The following is a 26,044-nucleotide window of genomic DNA, read 5'->3' on the forward strand; positions in this document are numbered from 1 at the left end:
TTCATATCTAACAGGGATTTCAAAGGGGAATGGTTTGAAAATATACCAGCCTCAGATTTCTCACTTCCTGTTTGGATTCCTTCTCAGGTTTTTGCCTGCCATATGAGTTCTGTTATACTCACAGACATCATTCAAACAGTTTCAGAAACGTCAGAGTGTTTTTCTATCCAGTACTAATAATAATATGCATATATTAGCAAATGAGACTGAGGAGCAGGCCATTTACTCTGGGCACCTTTCATCCGAGCTTCTCAATAGTGCTCCTGCAGCCATAAGAAGTTAAAGACCTAAATTGGTTAAAGAAAATTGTGATGAATAAAATTATACCAGTTTCATTTAAGGACCAAAAATGAGACAGATGTGCCATATAGATTCCAAAATAGTTGGGAAGAAATGTTCGATTCCGTGGCAGATGGGTTATGAATTGATACGCAAAACAACTGTTATGTACTTGAGTGAAGACCCAAAAGCGGTTTTAACAGAAAACAGAGTTCTTTAATGAAAAAACAGGAATGGCATAAATCCTCTTCCGACGTTGTATAGTGCAGGATGCACCTGCCAGGCCGACTCCGACAGGATAGGACAAGGTGGAAGCAAACGAGACGATAGCTTGCTTCTGGCATGAAAAACACAAACAAGAATCTGACACTGAAAGTAGCAGGAACAGAGAGAGAAATAGAGACCTAATCAGAGGAGAAAGAGAGAACAGGTGGGAAAGGATGAATGAGCTAGTTAGGGGAGATGTAGAACAGCTGAAGAAGGAGAGACAGAGAAGGTAACCTAATAAGACCAGCAGAGAGAGACAGAGTGAAGAGAAAGGACAGGAACAGACATAATAAGACATGACAGTACCCCCCCACTCACCGAGCGCCTCCTGGCGCACTCGAGGAGGAAACCTGGCGGCAACGGAGGAAATCATCGATCAGCGAACGGTCCAGCACGTCCCGAGAGGGAACCCAACTCCTCTCCTCAGGACCGTACCCCTCCCAATCCACTAGGTACTGATGACCACGGCCCCGAGGGCGCATGTCCAAAATCTTACGAACCCTGTAGATAGGTGCGCCCTCGACAAGGATGGGGGGAGGGACGAGCGGGGGCGCGAAGAACGGGCTTAACACAGGAGACATGGAAGACCGGGTGAACGCGACGAAGATAGCTGGAGAAGAAGTCGCACTGCGACAGGATTAATGACCTGAGAAATACGGAACGGACCAATGAACCGCGGGGCCAACTTGCGAGAAGCTGTCTTAAGGGGAAGGTTCTGAGTGGAGAGCCATACTCTCTGACCGCAACAATATCTAGGACTCTTGGTCCTACGCTTATTAGCGGCCCTCACAGTCTGCGCCCTATTACGGCAAAGTGCCGACCTGACCCCCTTCCAGGTGCGCTCGCAACGCTGGACAAAAGCCTGAGCGGAGGGGACGCAGGACTCGGCGAGCTGAGATGAGAACAGCGGAGGCTGGTACCCGAGGCTACTCTGAAAAGGAGATAGACCGGTAGCAGACGAAGGAAGCGAGTTGTGGGCGTACTCTGCCCAGGGGAGCTGTTCTGACCAAGACGCAGGGTTACGAAAAGAAAGACTGCGTAAAATGCGACCAACAGTCTGATTGGCCCGTTCGGCTTGACCGTTAGACTGGGGATGAAAGCCGGACGAGAGACTGACGGAAGCCCCAATCAAACGGCAAAACTCCCTCCAAAATTGAGACGTGAACTGCGGGCCTCTGTCTGAAACGACGTCTGACGGAAGGCCATGAATTCGGAAAACATTCTCGATAATGATCTGAGCCGTCTCCTTAGCAGAAGGGAGCTTAGCGAGAGGAATGAAATGAGCCGCCTTAGAGAATCTATCGACAACCGTAAGAATAACTGTCTTCCCCGCTGATGAAGGCAGTCCGGTGATAAAATCTAAAGCGATGTGAGACCACGGTCGAGAGGGAATGGGAAGCGGTCTGAGACGGCCGGCAGGAGGAGAGTTCCCAGATTTAGTCTGCGCGCAGACCGAACAAGCAGCGACAAATCGACGCGCGTCACGTTCCCGAGTGGGCCACCAGAAACGCTGGCGAATGGAAGCGAGCGTACCCCGAACGCCGGGGTGGCCGGCTAACTTGGCAGAGTGGGCCCACTGAAGAACGGCCGGACGAGTAGGAACGGGAACGAACAGAAGGTTCCTAGGACAAGCTCGCGGCGACGGAGTGTGAGCGAGTGCTTGCTTTACCTGCCTCTCAATTCCCCAGACAGTCAACCCGACAACACGCCCCTCAGGGAGAATCCCCTCGGGGTCGGTGGAGACCTCAGAAGAACTGAAGAGACGAGATAAAGCATCAGGTTTGGTGTTTTTGAGCCCGGACGATAAGAAATAACAAACTCGAAACGAGCGAAAAACAGAGCCCAACGAGCCTGACGCGCATTAAGTCGTTTGGCTGAACGGATGTACTCAAGGTTCCTATGGTCAGTCCAAACGACAAAAGGAACGGTCGCCCCTCCAACCACTGTCGCCATTCGCCTAGGGCTAAGCGGATGGCGAGCAGTTCGCGATTACCAACATCATAGTTACGTTCTGACGGCGATAAGCGATGAGAGAAAAACGCGCAAGGATGGACCTTGCCGTCAGAGAGAGAGCGCTGAGAAAGAATGGCTCCCACGCCCACCTCTGACGCGTCAACCTCAACAACAAACTGTCTAGAGATGTCAGGTGTAACAAGAATAGGTGCGGATGTAAAACGATTCTTAAGAAGATCAAAAGCTCCCTGGGCGGAAACGGACCACTTAAAGCACGTCTTAACAGAAGTAAGGGCTGTGAGGGGAGCTGCCACCTGACCGAAATTACGGATGAAACGACGATAGAAATTAGCGAAGCCCAGAAAGCGCTGCAGCTCGACGCGTGACTTAGGAACGGGCCAATCAATGACAGCCTGGACCTTAGCGGGATCCATCTTAATGCCCTCAGCGGAAATAACGGAACCGAGAAAAGGGACAGAGGCGGCATGAAAAGTGCACTTCTCAGCCTTCACATAAAGACAGTTCTCCAAAAGGCGCTGGAGGACGCGTCGCACGTGCTGAACATGAATCGGGAGAGACAGTGAAAAAATCAGGATATCGTCCATGTAAACGAAAACAAAAATGTTCAGCATGTCTCTCAGGACGTCGTTAACTAGTTCCTGAAAGACAGCTGGAGCGTTAACGAGGCCGAAAGGAAGAACCCGGTATTCAAAGTGCCCTAACGGAGTGTTAAACGCCGTCTTCCACTCGTCCCCCTCCCTGATGCGCACGAGATGGTAGGCGTTACGAAGGTCCAATTTGGTGAAAAACCTGGCTCCCTGCAGGATCTCGAAGGCTGAAGACATAAGAGGAAGCGGATAACGATTCTTAACTGTTATGTCATTCAGCCCTCGATAATCCACGCATGGGCGCAGGGACCCGTCCTTCTTCTGAACAAAAAAAACCCCCGCTCCGGCGGGAGAGGAGGAGGAGACTATGGTACCGGCGTCGGCGAAACAGACAAATAATCCTCGAGAGCCTTACGTTCGGGAGCCGACAGAGAGTATAATCTACCCCGGGGGAGTAGTTCCCGGAAGGAGATCAATACTACAGTCATACGACCGGTGTGGAGGGAGAGAAGTGGCCTTGGAACGACTGAACACCGTGCGCAGATCGTGATACTCCTCCGGCACCCCTGTCAAATCGCCAGGCTCCTCCTGTGAAGAAGAGACAGAGGAAACAGGAGGGATAGCAGACATTAAACAGGTCACATGACAAGAAACATTCCAGGATAGGATAGTATTACTAGACCAATTAATAGAAGGGTTATGGCGCACTAGCCAGGGATGACCCAAAACAACAGGTGTAAAAGGTGAACGAAAAATTAAAAAAGAAATGGTTTCGCTATGATTACCAGAGACAGTGAGGGTTAAAGGCAGCGTCTCACGCTGAATCTTGGGGAGAGAACTACCATCTAAAGCGAACAAGGCCGTGGGCTCCCTAACTGTCTGAGAGGAATGTCATGTTCCCGAGCCCAGGTCTCGTCCATAAAACAGCCCTCCGCCCCAGAGTCTATCAAGGCACTGCAGGAAGCAGATGAACCGGGCCAGCGGAGATGGACCGGAAAGGTAGTGCATGATCTTGAAGGAGAGACCTGAGTAGTTGCGCTCACCAGTAGCCCTCCTCTTACTGATGAGCTCTGGCTTTTACTGGGCATGAGGTGACAAAATGACCAGCGGAGCCGCAGTAGAGACAGAGGCGATTGGTGATTCTCCGTTCCTTCTCCTTGGCCGAGATGCGGATACCCCCCAGCTGCATAGACTCAGCATCCGAGCCGGCGGAGGAGGGTGGCAGTGATGCGGCAGGTGGCAGTGATGTGGAGAGGGGAGCAACGGAGAACGCGAACTCCTTTCCACGAGCTCGGCGACGAAGATCAAACCGTCGCTCTATGCGAATAGCGAGAGCTATTAAGGAGTCCAAACTGGAAGGAACCTCCCGGGAGAGGATCTCATCCTTAACCTCGACGAGGAGACCCTCCAGAAAACGAGCGAGCAAAGCCGGCTCGTTCCAGTCACTAGAGGCAGCGAGAGTGCGAAACTCAATAGAATAATCCGTTATGGATCGATTCCCCTGACATAGGGAAGACAGGGCCCTGGAAGCCTCCTCCCCAAAAACAGAACGGTCAAAAACCCGTATCATCTCCTCCTTAAAGTCCTGATACTGGTTAATACACTCAGCCCTCGCCTCCCAGATTGCCGTGCCCCACTCACGCGCCCGTCCGGTAAGGAGAGAAATGACGTAGGCGATGCGGGCTGCGCTCCTGGAGTAAGTGTTGGGCTGGAGAGAGAACACCACATCACACTGAGTGAGGAATGAGCGGCACTCAGTGGGCTCCCCAGAGTAACACGGCGGTTGATCCTGGGCTCCGGAGACTCGGAAACCCTGGAAGTGGGCGGTGGATCGAGGTGGAGTTGGTGAACCTGTCTTGTGAGGTCGGAGACTTGGACGGCCAGGGTCTCAACGGCATGTCGAGCAGCAGACAATTCCTCCTCGTGTCTGCCTAGCATCGCTCCCTGGATCTCGACGGCGGAGTGAAAAGGGTCCGGAGCCGCTGGGTCCATTCTTGGTCAGATTCTTCTGTTATGTACTTGAGTGAAGACCCAAAAGCGGTTTTAACAGAAAACAGAGTTCTTTAATGAAAAAACAGGAATGGCATAAATCCTCTTCCGACGTTGTATAGTGCAGGATGCACCTGCCAGGCCGACTCCGACAGGATAGGACAAGGTGGAAGCAAACGAGACGATAGCTTGCTTCTGGCATGAAAAACACAAACAAGAATCTGACACTGAAAGTAGCAGGAACAGAGAGAGAAATAGAGACCTAATCAGAGGAGAAAGAGAGAACAGGTGGGAAAGGATGAATGAGCTAGTTAGGGGAGATGTAGAACAGCTGAAGAAGGAGAGACAGAGAAGGTAACTTAATAAGACCAGCAGAGAGAGACAGAGTGAAGAGAAAGGACAGGAACAGACATAATAAGACATGACAACAACACTGTCCATATGTAGCTCAGTTTTGGTCACAGGTCCAGGAATGGCTGAAGAATTGTAGCATTTACCTGGAGCTAAGCAACTAAAAATGTAGCATGGTGTGGTATGCCAATTCTGCTGCATCCAACATTGTACAAGATCACCTTTTCGACGTGACTTGTCAACTGATACAGTATTACCTGTCTCTCTGCTTGAAGCCACATTCATATATCATTTGGTTTTACCTGCCAACATACAGTTGGGCAAAAAAGTATTTAGTCAGCCACCAATTGTGCAAGTTCTCCCACTTAAAAAGATGAGAGAGACCTGTAATTTTCATCATAGGTACACTTCAACTATGACAGACAAAATTAGAAAAAGAAATCCAGAAAATCACATTGTAGGATTTTTTATGAATTTATTTGCAAATTATGGTGGCAAATAAGTATTTGGTCAATAACAAAAGTTTATCTCAATACTTTGTTATATACCCTTTGTTGGCAATGACAGAGGTCAAACGTTTTCTGTAAGTCTTCACAAGGTTTTCACACACTGTTGCTGCAATTTTCAAGCATTTCGCTACACTCGCATTAACATCTGCTAACCATGTGTATGTGACAAATAAAATTTGATTTTGATTTGATTTGGTATTTTGGCCCATTCCTCCATGCAGATCTCCTCTAGAGCAGTGATGTTTTGGGGCTGTTGCTGGGCAACACGGACTTTCAACTCCCTCCAAAGACTTTCTATGGGCTTGAGATCTGGAGACTGGCTAGGCCACTCCAGGACCTTGAAATGCTTCTTACGAAGCCACTCCTTCGTTGCCCGGGCGGTGTGTTTGGGATCATTGTCATGCTGAAAGACCCAGCCACGTTTCATCTTCAATGCCCTTGCTGATGGAAGGAGGTTTTCACTCAAAATCTCACGATACATGGCCCCATTCATTCTTTCCTTTACACGAATCAGTCGTCCTGGTCCCTTTGCAGAAAAACAGCCCCAAGGCATGATGTTTCCACCCCCATGCTTCACAGTAGGTATGGTGTTCTTTGGATGCAACTCAGCATTCTTTGTCCTCCAAACATGACGAGTTGAGTTTTTACCAAAAAGTAATATTTTGGTTTAGTCTGACCATATGACATTCTCCCAATCTTCTTCTGGATCATCCAAATGCTCTCTAGCAAACTTCAGACGGGCCTGGACATGTACTGGCTTAAGCAGGGGGACACGTCTGGCACTGCAGGATTTGAGTCCCTGCCGGCGTAGTGTGTTACTGATGGTAGGCTTTGTTACTTTGGTCCCAGCTCTCTGCAGGTCATTCACTAGGTCCCCCCGTGTGGTTCTGGGATTTTTGCTCACCGTTCTTGTGATAATTTTGACCCCACGGGGTGAGATCTTGCGTGGAGCCCCAGATGGAGGGAGATTATCAGTGGTCTTGTATGTCTTCCATTTCCTAATAATTGCTCCCACAGTTGATTTCTTCAAACTAAGCTGCTTACCTATTGCAGATTCAGTCTTCCCAGCCTGGTGCAGGTCTACAATTTTGTTTCTGGTGTCCTTTGACAGCTCTTTGGTCTGTTTGAGGTTGTGGACAGGTGTCTTTTATACTGATAACAAGTTCAAACAGGTGCCATTAATACAGATAACGAGTGGAGGACAGAGGAGCCTCTTAAAGAAGAAGTTACAGGTCTGTGAGAGCCAGAAATCTTGCTTGTTTGTAGGTGACCAAATACTTATTTTCCACCATAATTTGCAAATAAATTCATTAAAAATCCTACAATGTGATTTTCTGGATTTTGTTTCTCATTTTCTCAAGTGTACCTATGATGAAAATTACAGGCCTCTCTCATCTTTTTAAGTGGGAGAACTTGCACAATTGGTGGCTGACTAAATACGTTTTTTGCCTGCCCCACTGTAATTGATGCCAAATTGATACATTTGAGGTAAAAATATAGAATTTCAGGGTTCAGCAGATATCAAACTACACTGAGTATACCAAACATTAGGAACACCTAATATTGAGTTGCACCCCCTTTGCCCTCAGAATAGCCTCAATTCGTCAGGGCATGGACTCAACAAAGTGTCGAAAGCGTTCCACACGGATGCTGGCCAAATTAACTCCAATGCGTCCCACAGTTGTTTCAAGTCAGCTGGATGTCCTTTGGGTGCTGGACTATTCTTGATACACACGGGAGACACTTTAGCGTGCAAAACGCATGAGCGCTGCAGTTCTTGACACAAACCAGTGCGCTTGGCACCTACTATCAATGTTCCCTCTAATTTGATTTGTCATTGAGCAAATGTCAGGTCTGCTGAGTGCAAACTTGAACGTTGTGAAAATTCTGTGCAATTTCCAGAGCACGTTTATTGTGAACACTGAGGCTATACCCACTTTGTTAAAGTTTTAACATTGGCCAAATAAGCAAAATGTTTGATGCATGAAACCACTTTACAAAATAAAATATACTATTATTCACATATCATTATTACAGAGAATCAGACAAATTATGCTACCCTCTGCCTATTGGCTACTTAGCTTATTCAAGCCTGTCTCAAAATAGAACACCTCCCCTTTAAGCAAAAAAAAAGCTTTTTAACTGACTCACTTTTCAAAGTCTAGAAATGTACATGTTTTGTGCTCTTGTAGGAAGCAATCACTCCCCTATTGCTGACTACAAACTATCTTTAACTGGGCTCGTAACTTACTAACTAGCAAAGGATATTAACAAAATGTGCACACCTGGCTACATGCAGCTCTCGCTTTGATCTCAAAACAAGTGTATCTACTCACGACTGCTCATTCTGTAAACAAAGTCCAGTTTACCGGTCTGTGTAGAGTACGGGCTGAGTCGTGCGTGCTAATGCATTCTTACTCCAATGTGTTGTGCCTAAAACAAAATCTAGTTAGTTAGTTTTGTTCCTGTATGTTGCATTGAAAGTGGCTAATATTGAGTTGATTCGATCACAATTGCTACAGCAAAGGGTAACGTGGATAGTGTTAACAGGGAAAACTCTAGAACATTGGTCACCAAACTTTCCTGAGTCAAGATCACTTTCTTAGTTAAAATGCAAGCCGAGATCTACCACTCAGGTTTTTTTAACATGACCAATTAAATTGGTGAATTTTCCTCCTTCTCTCAAACTTTATTGCTCGGCAGAAGTTAAGCGATGCGAACAATAAACTGTTCCTTCTCCCTGAAAGTGATCTGACCTGACCTCGGCCCCCATTCTTCACTAAACCACATCTCTCCAACCTTATCATTGCCTGAAACCATGTGATTCCTCCTACAGATAACCATTAACTTCTGGTTTAGAAATCAGACTATGGCACTCAATATTTCAAATTCAGGAGTCAGAACCCATTCCATATACTTTCTTACTCATTCATTACTGCTGCAGTGCTTGTTGTAGTGCAGAGTTGAAATAGGAAGAATGCACATTTTATGGCTTATAAAATTATTGAATAGAAAGTGTTGATAGTGCTGAGTAAGAAGTTAAACATGAACTCAGTCATAAAAACAGCAGCTCTTTGCTGTGTTTGTTGACGGTCTCTCTCTAGTCATGGTTTTAAACATGTTGAAATCTCACAGTATCAACTTTGCTGTAGATTTCTTTTATGCCTGCTATGTTACTGCAGACACAGTAATCTGAGCCATCTGATTGGCCAGTGGCTTTTTTACAGAAATGTTTGGCGATCGACCGGTTGGTGACCACTGCTCCAGAAAGTTGAGTGAAGTTAAATCTCGTGTTTCTCTAAGTGGCTGATATTTCTTCTGCACGGCAGTCCCGGTGGAGCTGCGCAGCAGTCTTGGGGTTACTGCACGCACGCAGCTTAGAGGGAGCATTGCCTACTATCTTAGTCTGTTCAAAGGCACTTCTATATTTTTTCTAGTATTTGTATTTAATATGGATCCCCATTAGCTGCTGCCAAGGCAGTAGCTACTCTTCTTGGGGTCTGGCAAAATTAAGGCAGTTATACAATTTTAAAAACATTACAATACATTCATTACAGAATTCACAACACACTAAGTGTGTGCCCACAGGCCCATGCTCCACTACCACATATCTACAACGCAAAATCCATGTGTACTTGTGCGTATGTTATCATGTGTGGGTATGCATGTGTCTGTGCCTATGTTTGTGTTACTTCCCCCTGTTCCATAAGGTGTATTTCTTTACCTGCTTTTTAAATCTAATTCTACTGCTTGTGGATGTGGAACAGAGTTCCATGTAGTCATGGCTCTATCTGTGTAGTACTGTGCACCTCCCATAGTCTTTTCTGGACTTGGAGACTGTGAAGAGACCTCTGGTGGCATGTCTTGTGGGGTGTGCATGTGTGTCCGAGCTGTGTGCTAGTATTTTAAATAGACCGCTCGGTACCGTCAGCTTATCAACACCTCTTACAAAAATAAGTAATGAGGAAGTAAATCTCTTTTCCACTTTGAGCAATGAGAGATTGACATGCATGTCATTAATGTTAGCTCTCTGTGTACATTTAAGGGCCAGCCTTGCTGCCCTGTTCTGAGCCAACTGCAAGTGGCACCTGACCAAACGACTGAACAGTAGTCCAGGTGCGACAAAACCAGGGCCTGTAGGACCTGCCTTGTTGGTAGTGTTGTTAGAAGGCAGAGCAGTACTTTTTTATGGACAGACTTCTCCACATCTTAGCTACTGTCATGGTCCAAACATATTGATACGACACCCTCTGAATGGCACACCTACACAATCCGTGTCTCAATCCATGTCTCAATTGTCTCCAGGCTTAAAGATCCTTATTTAACCTGTCTCCTCCCCTTCATCTACACTGATTGAAGTGGATTTAACAAGTGACATCAATAAGAGATAGCTTTCACTTGTATTCACCTGGACAGTCTGTCAGGGAAGGAGCAGGTGTCCTTAAATGTTTTGTATGCTCATTGTATATACAGTACGTTAACAAAGCAATACATACCTTTGGATCAGGAGTTATCCGTTTTCAGCAGTTGATTTAAGCGATATAGTGATTCCGCAATTTAAAGTTTTGAGCTTTTGCTGCGGCGCGTTTGAGGTAGATGGTGGCAGATTGTGGCGAATTGCGTCATTCCGTCATTGTGCCAGACTATCGCAAGAGGGAATTAAAATGCTGATAAAGCTTTTTGTTTCTCTCCCTCTAAAAAACTAAATAATTAATTATAAAATAACAAGCTGGGTTTATTTACCACAGTGTGGAAAGAGCGATAGCCCAAAGTGTATATAAAGTGAGTTTCTGAAACACAAGAGTCATTCTTTGCTGATGTAAAGAAGAAACTGAATGAAAGAGTACAGTCAGGAAAAAACATTAGGCAAGTCATCTGTATGGGCCTCATTTATGCACATAATAGTAATAATAATGTATTTATTATTATTAGAATATTTTAATTTTATATAGGGCTTTTCATTACAAGTAGAATCTGTCGTTTCAAAAATAACAAATTAGGGATCAGGCAGTTCTTGGGTGACGGTCTTCCACAGCTTTAGATGATGGGCAGTTTGGAAAGGTAGTATCATGAGCGGTGGGAGCATCAATGGAACAGCAAGGCAGGGAGTTAGAAACATCTGACGAACAGGCCACAAAGTGCCACATTGGGCACCTCATCGTCTTCGATGTTCACAGCTGATCCTCTGTAGGTAGTCTGTATCATCCACTACTGAAATGTAGCACCCACCTGGGTGATGCTTCTGCGCCAGTAAGACCACCACACCTCAGCAATAGAATGGAAAAGTCCCCTATGATACAGTGATTCCACAATCCTGCATCCCTTCACACTGCAGTCCACCTCCCTCTAGGAACCAGGGCAAGTGGCCAAAAAGCTGATACTGTTGATCTGGTGTTGCTGCATCTTTCATATCATGTTAGCTAACCAAACCAAACCAAAATTGTTTTCATGACTCCTGACAATATGCTATTAATTCCTCTTTCCTGCATGAATTAACCTTACGCAGGCCATATAGGGTTATAGTTTATGATGAAAGCCTGAATTAGCCAACAAATAAAGCTACTGAAACAATAACTTGAAAACAGTTTATTTACTCAAACTTCTGCAAATTCCTGTGCAGGAAAAGTATGCCGTCTTCTCTCCGACACCAAAAATACAGCTGTAGGTGACGCTTTTTCCTTTGAAACCACACAATTACCAGGTGAAGAGTAGTCTGTTTGCTTGTTTCTAAGGCGAGTTTTGCATCTGAAGTGATAGAGAAAATCAATATCCCCAAGTGTTCTTTCAAAATAGTTGGCCTTATATTATCTGCAGTTTTGCACAAGAAACTGTCCCACTGCCCCACGCTGTGGTGAATAACACCTCTCCAAACACACTCACTCCTTTGTTTATGTAATCTGCTGAAAGGCACAAGTATCCTATTTATTTTTTTATTGTCAGTCCACACCATTTGTACTCCTACCCTCTGAGCGAGGGTAGGAGCGAGGTTTTAACCTTCTGAATTAATGAAGAATGATTATATTGAAGAAAGAATGTAAAAAGAAGGAAAACAAATGATCAATCAGCAGATAGAACAAACAAACAAACAAACAACGCGCTCATCCACAACATAGATAAGTATAATAAATATTGCTTATATTAAATATGAACACTGACAATTGTGAAATGTATGTACTAAGACAGAAGTTAATGTGTGTCGACCCACATTGTTAACTTATCTGATAGGGGAGCAGGGAGGAGTGATGAAGGTGTGCGTGCGTTAAAGTACCAAATGCTGCCCGCGGCCAGTGACGGACTTCTACGTCACACTGTTCTAAAAAATAAAATAAAGTTTTTAAATCTTAATTAATATACGCGCAATACCCCATAATGACAAAGCTAAAATAGTTTTAAAAAATGTAATCAATGTAAACCGGATGCGTTGAGCTCAATTTAGAGTCTCATAGGTAAAGGTCTGAATACTTATGTCAATAAGGTATTTCTGTTTTAAATTTGTATACATTTGCAAACATTTCTAAAAACCTGTTTTCGCTTTGTCATTATGGGGTGTTGTGTGTAGATTGATGAGGAACATGTTTTATTTTATCCATTTTAGGATAAGGCTGTAACGTAACAACATGTTGAAAAAGTCAAGGGGTCTGCACACCTTCCAAATGCACTGTATTACTACTACTGTAGACGCTGTGTTTTTATTTTTTAGAATGAACTACTGGGCTTACAGCAGTGATGGACATTGGTCACAAGTTCACACCTTGATGAGCCATTAAATTGGACAATAGCCAACCAATACTCTCATAATAGCTAATTGGTGACCAAAACTAATTTGAATGAGGGGTTGGTGTGAATGGTTTGTGTTCTTCAGGGGAAAAAATAAAATACATTCTTTAAAACAATAATAATCGTAAATAAAGGCCCAGATATAATATCAACAAAAGAACAGAGAATGGAAAATTTGAGTTAGAAACGACCAAATGTCAGCTTTTAACCATCCAAATAGATTTCTATTTTTGAAGGACATGTATTAACGGATGTTTTAGTACAGTAGGATATAGGCCTACATAGGCTACTGTAAAATGTATTTTCTTTTTTATATATAATCTCAAACTGCAGCTGTCAAATTATGTTTGCAGAAAATCAAGCACTAACACGGATTGTATTAACGGATGTTTTAGGTAGAGTAGAGGAATTCAATTGAATTTGAATCATGAAGTGTATTCATGATTGCATGGCATGCATTCATGATTGCATCTGTTCGGCTTCAAATACCTGTAACGGTCTGAGTGTAGTGGGTGAGGAGTCAGGCGCAGGAAGCATAGAGTTCAGGGGAGTGCTATTTTAATGCACAGAGAAACGGCGAACATAAGCCAACCCCCACGAAAACACAGGGCGTAATAAACAAACAAATGCCCCAAACAGGGGGACTTAAACTGTCCAGAAAAACCCCACAAAATGGGAAAACACAAAACCCATAGACGTGCACACAAGTACACCAAACGGACGGTCACAATAATTAATCCCGCACAAGGAACCAGGCGGGCCGGCTGACTAATAAAGCCTTACTACTAACTACCTAACTCAAAACAGGTGCACTCAATAAACACATAAGGAGGGGGAGGAAATAATCAGTGGCAGCTAGTAGGCCGGCGACGACGACCGCCAAGCGCCACCCGAACGGGAAGGGGAGTGTCCTTCGGTCGGAGTCGTGACAATACCCTGATTTTAATAAATGTAGTAGATTTGCTCAAAGATACCCTCTGATGATTTGAACAAACATTAACGGCAAGCACTGTAACACACTGTACCGTACCACTGTGTCGTGTCTTTGGCTATGCCAGATTAAGTGATATATGACATGCTGTTCTATTAAATAATTTCTCCGTAATTATTATCATCTGATTGAGCTAATCATGTAAATGTAATTAACTAGAGAGTCGGGCACCACAAAATAATATTTATAGAGCTGTTATCTTCCGAATAAACTCTTAAAGACCTAGTAATATTTTACATCAATAGCAGTCAATATTAATCGTCTTCTTAATTCAGTCTCAACCAAGAATTTACAACTTTCAGATATCTGCACGAACCCTGGCTAACAATTTGAATTGGCAATACAAAATTGGGTTTATCATTTATGTACTAAATACCTAACTAATCACACAGAATTACACATACACATAATTAAATCATAACTTGATTACAAATTACGTCATAAAGGAAAACGTCCCTAGCGAGCGGAACAGATATGACAGCTTGTTACACAAAGGAAAAGGGGCTGGGTTAGAGTGAAAGAGCGGGAAGACTGAGGGACACAGGGAGAAGCTATGCTATCATAAATACAGTATTTATTTACTCTGAGCTGAGCTTCGGTAGGTTGGTGGTAGATGGAAGGCCGTGTTGCCAAACCGAGTCCTTTGAAGAATGTCTCTCAATTGGATACGTTGTGGTAACGTCATTGTGTGGTAGACGGGATACTCTGTCTGTTCCTTCCTAACCTGCATTTGCATCTGCTGTTGCTTACTCAACATCTAGGAGGTATCACTTCTGTAGTGAATAAGAGTTCAAAGTTCATACCATTCGCAACAAAAGCTCACACTGATGATGGCTTCGTTCTGTAGTTATGATCTGAACCATTCTGGCATAGGACCGTCGTCCTACATCCTCGGAACAGAAAGTTATATTGTCGTCAAGGGCTTATATAGTAAGGGAGAAAAGGGCGTGTTTTATAGCCCATGTCCCTTCACAATGATTGAGCAGCCCTATCTTATGACAACCCACATCTCACATTTCAGAAGCTAAAATCACATTTCATCCCATCACAAATAATTTAATATTCAAACATTGAACAACAATTCCATTTGAATCCGATAACTTTGGTGTGTAGACTTTCCACTGTAGAGTACCATGTTCCATTGGTCGGATTACCAGAATATAGTTCATTTCCCCCCCCCCACCTTCTGACGTTCCCAGAATCTCTATGTTAACCAAGGGTTTTGCAAATGTAACCTCAGTAGGGTAGAGAGAGGAAAAAGGGGGGAAGAGGTATTTATGACTGTCATAAACCTACCCCCAGGCCAACGTCATGACAACTGTATACCGCACGCTATATCGCAGTATGATGCGACTTTTAATTCAAGAACCAATCGTTAATTGTATTTTCACTTTGGATGAATTGCGTGCCCATAGTGAACTGCATCCTACTCTGTCCTAGATGCTAATATATTCATTCATATTATTACTATTGGATAGACAACACTCTGAAGTTTCTAAAACTGTTTGAATTATGTCTGTGAGTATAACAAAACTCATAGGGCAGGCAAACTTCCAAACAGGAAGTGGAAATTCTAGGGCTGGTCGAATTTCAAGTCATTGCCTATCCACATCCAAACAAGATATGGATCTGTTCGCACTTCCTTCCACTAGATGTCAACAGTCAGTAGAACGTGGAATGAAGCCTCTAGTGTGATGTATGACCGGATGGGAGGAGAATGAGTCACTGGTCTGTCAGAATGCCTGGTTGCGCACATTTCTGTTGATAACGCCTGCGTTCCATGACTCTGTAGACAAAAACGAATGATATTGTTATTGGATATATTTATGAAAATAACATGCTGAAGATTGATTCTACTTAGTTTTACCAGTTTATTCGACCTGGAATATAACTTTTTGAAGGTTTAGTCCGAGTTCGCCTGGACCAGCGCCAGCTTTTAGACATGTGAACTAACCGTGCTAAGCAAAAGCAGTTAATTACACTAGTAATGGACATTATGGAACAAAACAACAATTTATTGTGGAACTAGGACTCCTTGCACTGCATTCTGATGAAAGATCAAAGGTACGGAAATATTGATGATGTAATTTCGTATTTCTGTTGACTCCACCATGGCGGAGAAATATTGTTACTTCTTAGCGCCTTTTTAGATTATTGCGTGTTATGCTTTTTTCATAACATTTAAAACAAATCTGACACGGCGGTTGCATTAAGAACCAGTGTATCTTTAATTATATGTAAAACATGTATCTTTTGTCAAAGTTTATGATGAGTATTTCTGTTATCTGACGTAGCTCTCTGTAATTACTCCGGCTATTTTGGAGGCATTTCTGAACATGGCGTCAATGTAAACCGAGATTTGTGGATATAAATCTACATATTATCGAACAAAACATAAATGTATTGTGTAACATGATGTCATATGAGTGTCATCGGATGAAGATTATCAAAGGTTAGTGATTAATTCTATCTCTAATTCTGCTTTTGTGACTATCTTTGGCTGGGAAAAATGGCTGTGTGTTTTTTTGGATTTGGTGGTGATCTAACATAAGTATATGTTGTGTTTTCAATGTAAAACATTTTAAAAATCGGACACGATGGGTAGATTAACCTCTAGCGTCGAGCAATCCAGTATCCGGGAGCGTAATCATAGCCTCAAGCTCATTTCCATAACGCAACGTTTCCTATTCATGAAAATCGCAAATGAAATGAAATAAATATATTGAAACACAAGCTTAGTCTTTTGTTAACAACACTGTCATCTCAGATTTTCAAAATATGCTTTAACCTCTTACACCTATGGTGGCGCTATTTCATTTTTGGAAGAAAAACGTTCCCGTTTTAAACAAGATATTTTGTCACAAAAAGATGCTCGACTATGCATATAATTGCTACTGTTCGAAAGAAAACACTCTGACGTGTCCAGAAATACAAATATCTTCTCTGTGCGTGCCCTTTAACGTGAGCTTCAGGCAAAACCAAGATGACTTGGCATCCAGGAAATGACAAGGATTTTTGAGGCTCTGTCTTTCATGATCTCCTTATATGGCTGTGAACGCAAGAGGAATGAGTCTGCCCTTTCTGTCGTTTCCCCAAGGTGTCTGCAGCATTGTGACATATTTGTAGGCAGATCATTGGAAGATTGACCATAAGAGACCACATTTACCACGTGTCCGCCCGGTGTCCTGCGCCGAAATTGGTGCGCAAAAGTCACCTGCCAGTATTTTTCCATGGGGCACAGAGAGAGAAGCAAGCTTCCACGAACTGCATGTCAATGAAGAGATATGTGAAAAAACACCTTGAGGATTGATTCCAAACAACGTTTGCCATGTTTCGGTCGATATTATGTAGTTAATCCGGAAAAAGTTTCACGTTGTAGTGGACTGCATTTTCGGTTCGATTCGGTAGCCAGGCGCAATGTAGAAAACGGAACGATTTCTCCTACACACAGACGCTTTCAGGAAACACTGCGCAACTGGTATGTGGCTGGGAGTCTCCTCATTGAAAACATCAGAAGCTCTTCAAAGGTAAATGATTTTATTTATTTGGTTATCTGGCTTTTGTGAAAATGTTGCGTGCTACATGCTACACAAAATGCTATGCTAGCTTTGCATACTCTTACACAAATTAGTCAATTTCTATGGTTCAAAAGCATATTTTGAAAATCTGAGATGACAGTGTTGTTAAGAAAAGGCTAAGCTTGAGAGCAAACGCATTATTTTAATTTTATTTGCGATTTTCAGAAATCGTTAACGTTGCGTTATGCTAATGAGCCTGAGGCTTAGTCACAATCCCGGATCCGGGATGGGGAGTTTCAAGAGGTTAAGCAAAGCTACACAAGCATTTGTGTAAGAGTATTGATAGCCTAGCATAGCATTAAGCCTAGCATTCAGCAGGCAACATTTTCACAAAAACAAGAAAAGCATTAAAATAAATTAATTTACCTTGGAAGAACTTTGGATGTTTTCAATAACGAGACTCTCAGTTAGATAGCAAATGTTCATTTTTTCCAAAAATATTATTTGTGTAAGAGAAATAGCTCCGTTTTGTTCATCACGTTTGGCTAAGAAAAAAAAACGAAAATGCAGTCACTTACAACGGCAAACTTTTTTCCAAATTAGCTCCATAATATCGACAGAAACATGGCAAACGTTGTTTAGAATCAATCCTCAAGGTGTTTTTCACATATCTATTCGATAATCTATCAGTGGTGGCAGCTGGCTTCTCATCAGAAGAAAACGGAAAAATACTGCAGCTGGAGATTACGCAATAATTGCGACGGAGGACACCAAGCGACCACCTGGTAAATGTAGTCTCTTATGGTCAATCTTCCAATGATATGCCTACAAATACGTCACAATGCTGCAGACACCTTGGGGAAAACGTGGAAAAGGTAAGCTGACTCCTAGCTCCTCCACAGCCATATAAGGAGTCATTGCCATGAGGCGGTTTCAAAAAATGCGGCACTTCCTGATTGTAGTTTTATCTGGGTTTTTTCTGTAACATCAGTTCTGTGGCACTCACAGACAATATCTTTGCAGTTTTGGAAACGTCAGAGTGTTTTCTTTCCAAAGCTATCAGTTATATGCATAGTCAAGCATCTTTTCGTGACAAAATATCTTGTTTTTAATACGGGAACGTTTTTCATCCAAAAATGAAAAGCGAGCCCCCTATATCGAAGAAGTTAACAAGATCATTATCTTTCATTTGCTTTATTGGACTTGTCAATGTGTGAAAGTTAAATATTTCCCAAAAATATTTTTGAATATCCCGCGCTGCCTTTTCAGTGGAATGTTGGGAACCCCTAGCCGTAAGAAGTTCAAATGACAATAAAATCATATAAAAAGTTAAGTCAATATTCTATTTTGAAAAGCAGATACTTCAATTTGAATATGTATCCAAATTGAAAGAGTGATTTGGTGCCGTGAACAAGTGACTGTGAATTTGTTTGTTGTACTTACGTGTGCTGCGAGTTTTGAAACGAGACATTTTAATGATCTGTGTCAGAGACGTGTGTATAGGTGGCAGGGAAGTCAGGCGCAGGAGAGTCAAACTGAGTGTAAAATGGAGTCTTTTAATAAATGTCCAAGTAACATGCTCCATAACACTAATAAGAAAAATGAATATAAACAAATATGGGTACGAAGACCCGTCGCACACCTATACAAATAAACACTACACTGACAATAAACAATCTCTGACAAAGACATGAGGGGAAACAGAGGGTTAAATACACAACAGGTAATGGATGGGATTGAAAACAGGTGTGTGGGAAGACAAGACAAAACCAATGGAAAATGAAAAATGGATCGATGATGGCTAGGAAGACCGGTGACGCCGACCGCCGAGCACCGCCCGAACAAGGAGAGGCAACGACTTCGGTAGAAGTCGTGGCAATCTGTTTCGATTTTTTTGCTTAGAGTTGTGAAACTGAACCACATACTTGTGAAAATTGCACAAGTGAATACATTTATGAATACATTTATAATCCTATAGAAAATTTGTGGGCAGAACTGAAAAAAGCGTGTGCGAGCAAGGAGGCCTACAAACCTGACTCCGTTACACCAGCTCTGTCAGGAGGAATGGGCCAAAATTCACCCAACTTATTGTGGGAAATTTGTGGAAGGTTACGCGAAACGTTTGACCCAAGTTAAACAATTTAAAGGCAATGCTACTAAATACTAATTGAGTGTATGTAAACTTCTGACCCACTGGGAATGTGATGAAAGAAATAAAAGCTGAAATAAATTTTTATTTTATTTTTATTTCACCTTTATTTAACCAGGTAGGCAAGTTGAGAACAAGTTCTCATTTACAATTGCGACCTGGCCAAGATAAAGCAAAGCAGTTCGACATATACAACGATACAGAGTTACACATGGAGTAAAACAAACATACAGTCAATACAGTATAAACAAGTCTATATACGATGTGAGCAAATGAGGTGAGATAAGGGAGGTAAAGGCAAAAAAGGCCATGGTGGCAAAGTAAATACAATATAGCAAGTAAAACACTGGAATGGTAGATTTGCAGTGGAATAATGTGCTAAGTAGAAATAGAAATAATGGGATGCAAAGGAGCAAAATTAATTAATTAATTAAATACAGTAGGGAAAGAGGTAGTTGTTTGGGCTAAATATAGGTGGGCTATGTACAGGTGCAGTAATCTGTGAGCTGCTCTGACAGTTAGTGCTTAAAGCTAGTGAGGGAGATAAGTGTTTCCAGTTTCAGAGATTTTTGTAGTTCGTTCCAGTCATTGGCAGCAGAGAACTGGAAGGAGAGGCGGCCAAAGAAAGAATTGGTTTTGGGGGTGACTAGAGAGATATACCTGCTGGAGCGTGTGCTACAGGTGGGAGATGCTATGGTGACCAGCGAGCTGAGATAAGGGGGGACTTTACCTAGCAGGGTCTTGTAGATGACATGGAGCCAGTGGGTTTGGCGACGAGTATGAAGCGAGGGCCAGCCAACGAGAGCTTACAGGTTGCAATGGTGGGTAGTATATGGGGCTGTGGTGACAAAACGGATTGCACTGTGATAGACTGCATCCAATTGGTTGAGTAGGGTATTGGAGGCTATTTTGTAAATGACATCGCCAAAGTCGAGGATTGGTAGGATGGTCAGTTTTACAAGGGTATGTTTGGCAGCATGAGTGAAGGATGCTTTGTTGCGTAATAGAAAGCCAATTCTAGATTTAACTTTGGATTGGAGATGTTTGATATGGGTCTGGAAGGAGAGTTTACAGTCTAACCAGACACCTAAGTATTTGTAGTTGTCCATGTATTCTAAGTCAGAGCCGTCCAGAGTAGTGATGTTGGACAGGCGGGCAGGTGCAGGTAGCGATCGGTTGAAGAGCATGCATTTAGTTTTACTTGTATTTAAGAGCAATTGGAGGCCACGGAAGGAGTGTTGTATGGCATTGAAGCTTGCCTGGAGGGTTGTTAACACAGTGTCCAAAGAAGGGCCAGAAGTGTACAGAATGGTGTCGTCTGCGTAGAGGTGGATCAGAGACTCACCAGCAGCAAGAGCGACCTCATTGATGTATCCAGAGAAGAGAGTTGGTCCAAGAATTGAACCCTGTGGCACCCCCATAGAGACTGCCAGAGGTCTGGACAGCAGACCCTCCGATTTGACACACTGAACTCTATCAGGGAAGTAGTTGGTGAATCAGGCGAGGCAATCATTTGAGAAACCAAGGCGGTCGAGTCTGCCGAGTCTGCCGATGAGGATGTGGTGATTGACAGAGTCGAAAGCCTTGGCCAGATCAATGAATACTGCTGCACAGTAATGTTTCTTATCGATGGCGTTTAAGATATCGTTTAGGACCTTGAGCGTGGCTGAGGTGCACCCATGACCAGCTCTGAAACCAGATTGCATAGCAGAGAAGGTATGGTGAGATTCGAAATGGTCGGTAATCTGTTTGTTGACTTGGCTTTCGAAGACCTTAGAAAGGCATGGTAGGATAGATATAGGTCTGTAGCAGTTTGGGTCAAGAGTGTCCCCCCCCTTTGAAGAGGGGAATGACCGCAGCTGCTTTCCAATCTTTGGGAATCTCAGACGACACGAAAGGGAGGTTGAACAGGCTAGTAATAGGGGTGGTAACAATTTCGGCAGATAATTTTAGAAAGAAAGGGTCCAGATTGTCTAGCCCGGCTGATTTGTAGGGGTCCAGATTTTGCAGCTCTTTCAGAACATCAGCTGAACGGATTTGGGAGAAGGAGAAATGGGGAAGGCTTGGGTGAGTTGCTGTGGGGGGTGCAGTGCTGTTGACCGGGGTAGGAGTAGCCAGGTGGAAAACATGGCCAGCTGTAGAAAAATGCTTATTGAAATTCTCAATTATGGTGGATTTATCAGTGGTGACAATGTTTCCTATCTTCAGTGCAGTGGGCAGCTGGGAGGAGGTGTTCTTATTCTCCATGGACTTTACAGTGTCCCAGAACTTTTTTGAGTTAGTGTTGCAGGAAGCAAATTTCTGCTTGAAAAAGAAATAGCATTAAGAAATCATTTTCCCTACTATTATTCTGACATTTCACATTCTTAAAAGTAAAGTGGTGATCCTAACTGACCTAAAATATGGAATTTTTACTAGGATTAAATGTCAGGAATTGTGATGAACTGAGTTTAAATGTAAATGTAGTTTAAATGTATTTGGTTGTATAAACCTTGCTGTCTCCCTCTACAACATTTGCAACATTGTTTCACTATTCAAATTCAATCTCCAGCTGTCCCATAGTAATGAACGTGTCAGGATGAGACAGGCAGGTAGCTTTTCTCAGCCAGTCAAAATCATGAATCAGCTGGCATAATTTTTATGGATATATGCAAATATAAAACATGCAGCTAGTTTGCAGTTTTTCCAGCTTCCATTTGAAGCTGGAAATTAGCTCATTGTTACGGATGTATGCAAAAAAAAATCACTAGAAAACAGTTTAAACAAATGCAAATGCAGCTACTTTACTGTTATTCTGGCTGCATGTTTTGACGTGACTGTAAACTAGCCGTAGTTGGCTAGCTAGCAACCAAGTGTTAAGAACGTTGCCAGCCAGTATGTCAATGGAACATTTAGAAGGAACGACTGGGTCGCGTCTCTAGCAACCGAATCGATAGAATGAACGACCAGCCGGCTTGGGTAGCAACCCTAGATATGTGTCGGGACTACAGTTGAAGTCGGAAGTTTACATAAACCATAGCCAAATACACTTAAACTCAGCTTTTCACAATTCTTATTAACACCCGTGCCAATATATCCTCCAAACACCGGCTTCGAGCGATTTATCACTTTTATATAACTGCTGAACACTGTAAAATTCTATATTCTTACATCATAAATGTGTCAATTGGCATGCATTTGTGTTGGAAGGTGAAACCAAATCAAATCATGAGGCTGTAAATAGTACATCATCCTCCATCAGCCAGTGTGTTTTGATAGTGACTTTTTCCACTTTGTCCTATCTGCTACCATTTCGAATGACCGTGTAGTGTACAATGCACTGCTGAAATACCTGGGTTATATTTAACAATATAGTCCACTCATTATTTCAGTTGAAAAGTCACATAGAAAATGAGATGTTATACATTGTTACATGGGGCAGAAATGGCATACACACTCCGTGCTACTGCAATACAATACCCCTTTTTTTAATGATTTGTCAATTCGTATGTTCTGTATTCAGTAAGAATAATTCAACTGTAAGACTGAAATAATTCTCAACACGCTCTCAACCTGACATTGAAAACAAAGCATAAAAAATGTGGTTTGCAAAACAAAAAGATCATGTCAAGAAAAATGTCAAGTTATAGCCTAATACTGTATGGAAAATTATATTTACCATCTACTATTCCTTTTCAAACACTGAAAAAAGCATTGTTTAGAAAATGTACCTTGCATTTTTTGCTATTGAATTAAACAAAATGTTCTCATGGTATTTCATGGAAAACATAAATGTTGCTTGAATGACTCAGGGGTGAAAGATGTGTTCAGCTCCAATGAATGCACAATCAAAGGTACTGAACAAAATACAAGTGTCATCACTTTTGTACTTTTTGAAAATATACCACTTACATCTGTAAAATGCACCAAAGTAATTGAAAACATTTTCAATATTTTCATTTAAGGGATAGTTCACCAAAATCAGGAAATAACATTTTGGTTACCTTTCCCTGTAGGCAGTCTATGTACAAGGTATGACAGCAATCCACAGTATCCCTTGACTTGCATTGGATTTGGACCACAAATGGTAAAAAGTTGGCATTTGGAAACAGTGGCCAGGTAAACAAAAGCAAATCATGGATTGCTGTCATACCTTGTCCATAGACTGCTTACAGGGTAAGGAAACCAATTAGTAATTTTGTAATTTGGGTGAACTATCCCTTTTTAAATGGAAGCATATACAGTGTGCAGGCCTTTGTGTTATTCTAATGTACCGTGCATTCGGAAAGTATTCGGACCCCTTGACTTTTTCCACATTTTGTTACGTTACAGCCTTATTCTAAAATAGATTTTCCTTTTCAATCTACGTACAATACCTCATAATGACAAAGGGAAAACAGGTTTTAGAAAATTTTGCAAATGTATTTATATTCATATTCAGACCCTTTGCTATGAGACTCGAAATTGAGCTTAGGTGCATCCTGTTTCCATTGATCATCCTTCAGATTTTTTTATACAATTTTCTTGGTTTCATAGCGTACTGTCTGGTTGAATATTTCTCCCCATTTGCTCTCCTATTGCAGTGTCGTACAGTGAAGATCACCATCCTTGGGGATGAGGGCGTGCCGGTGCAGGTGGACGGAGAGGCCTGGGTCCAGCCCCCGGGGTACATCAAGATTATCCACAAGAACCGAACGCAGACTCTCACCAGAGACCGAGTGAGTACACATCTATGGGGTCTCACATTGTAAATTACATTTGCATTGATGTTAGAGGAATTAAAGGGACCGTAGAGTGCTGAGTACCAGGCAGTTAGCAAGTTTTATAGACTACTAATGACCATCAGCAGTATCAGAGCTTGGAGAAGCCTAATTACCGTGACTACATGGTCACGTGGAATTTGACTGCCGTCATGACTAGTGATCGCCGGTGTAGCGCTAATACAGTCACCGTAACAGCTCTACTCATGCTATTTATGTTAGTACAGGGTGAGCTGCATAAAGTGGACTTCCTACTAAGGCACACCGCCACAGTGCTAACAGTATAACTCTGCTTCATAGGCATACACCGCCACAGTACAGTGGTTCCTCCTTTAAAAGTTGCGAGCTTACACCACGGGACTTAGAGGTACCCGGAGTCACGGCTTCATTGCTCCAGACCACCGCAAGGGGGAGTTAGAGCACTCATTATGCATTTGGGTCCCAAGGTTTCTATATGACCAGTCATATCGAGTGGTTCCAATGACGAATTTGACGCAAGCCACCCGTCCCTGGTGACTTTCTTCAGCAAAGATGGCTGACAAAACATTATGGTGGAAGCAAATTTAAGTAACTATAACATCATAGCGAGTCAAGCTAAAAATGTACACTTGAGAGGAATATGTTAGTTAACTTCTTGACGCTACCTATCCCGTTAGCGAGATAATTGTCATCAACAACTGCTGAATTGCATAGCGCCACGTTCAAATAATATTACTAAAAATATTTATATTCATGAAATCACAAGTGTAATATAACAAAAGACAGCTTAGCATTTTGTTAATCCACTTGTCTTTTCAGATTTTGAAAATATGCTTTACAGCGAAAGCAATCCAAGCGTTTGTGTAAGTTTATCGATCACTAGACAAAACATTATCAACACCTAGCATCAAAGTAGCTTGGTCACGAAAATTAGCAATAAAATTAATTGCTTACCTTTGATGATCTTCGGATGTTTTCACTTACGAGACTCCCAATTACACAATAAATGTTCCTTTTGTTCCATAAAGATGATTTTTATATCCAAAATACCTCCGTTTGTTTGGTGCGTTATGTTCAGAAATCCACAGGCTCGAGCGGTCACGACAATGCAGAAGAAAATTCCAAATAGTATCCGTAATATCCACAGAAACATCTTTATGTCCAAATACCTCCTTTTTGTTCGCGCATTTAGTCCAGTAATCCAAATGCACAAAGCGCGGGCACAAAGTCTGGACGAAAGTAAAAAAAGTTCCATTAAATTCGTGGAAACATGTCAAACGATGTATATAATCAATCTTTAGGATGTTTTTATCATAAATCTTCAATAATATTCCAACAGGACAATTCCGTCATTAGAAAGGAAAGAGAACGAACGTCGCGCTCACAGCCTTGCGCGAGACTAAACTAATGTCTTTCAGCTTGACCAATTGTTGAAACAGCTTTTATTCAATCCCCTTTCACAATACAAGCCTGAAACAACTTCTAAAACTGTTGACATCTACTGGAAGCCTTAGGAAGTGCAATCTGACCCCACAGACACAGGGTATTGGATATACAATCATCTAAAAAAACTCCAAACCTCAGATTTCCCGCTTCCTGGTTGGATTTTTCTCAGGTTTTCGCCTGCCATATAAGTTATGTTATACTCACAGACATTATTGTAACAGTTTTGGAAACGTTAGTGTTTTCTATCCAAATCTATCAATTATATGCATATCCTAGCTTCTGGGCCTGAGTAACAGGCAATTTTCTCTGGACACGCTTTTCATCCAAACTTCCCAATGCTGTCCGCTATCCAAATGAAGTTAACAGAAAAAATGGCTGATAAATAGATAACGTGCCACAGAAAGCTGAATCAGCCCACAAGGTGTGCCGCAGTATGACACAACTTTTAAAGGAGGAACCAATGTCGCTGTGGGATCAGCAGAAGCATCA

General features: G+C 42.5%; 1 protein-coding gene across 4 annotated transcripts in view; it reads left to right on the forward strand.

Annotated features, from left to right (window-relative positions):
- LOC135514645 (diacylglycerol kinase delta-like) overlaps nt 1-26,044 on the forward strand; it is a 125,179-nt gene that overhangs the window by 86,779 nt on the left and 12,356 nt on the right. For all 4 annotated transcript variants that reach the window (XM_064938108.1, XM_064938109.1, XM_064938110.1 and 1 more), the window contains one exon: nt 23,954-24,088. In XM_064938108.1, the coding sequence (XP_064794180.1) occupies nt 23,954-24,088 (135 nt within the window). The remainder of the gene's footprint in view (nt 1-23,953; nt 24,089-26,044) is intronic.

The sequence above is a fragment of the Oncorhynchus masou genome, chromosome 26 (genome assembly GCF_036934945.1).
Source record: "Oncorhynchus masou masou isolate Uvic2021 chromosome 26, UVic_Omas_1.1, whole genome shotgun sequence".
NCBI classification, from domain to species: Eukaryota; Metazoa; Chordata; class Actinopteri; order Salmoniformes; family Salmonidae; genus Oncorhynchus; species Oncorhynchus masou.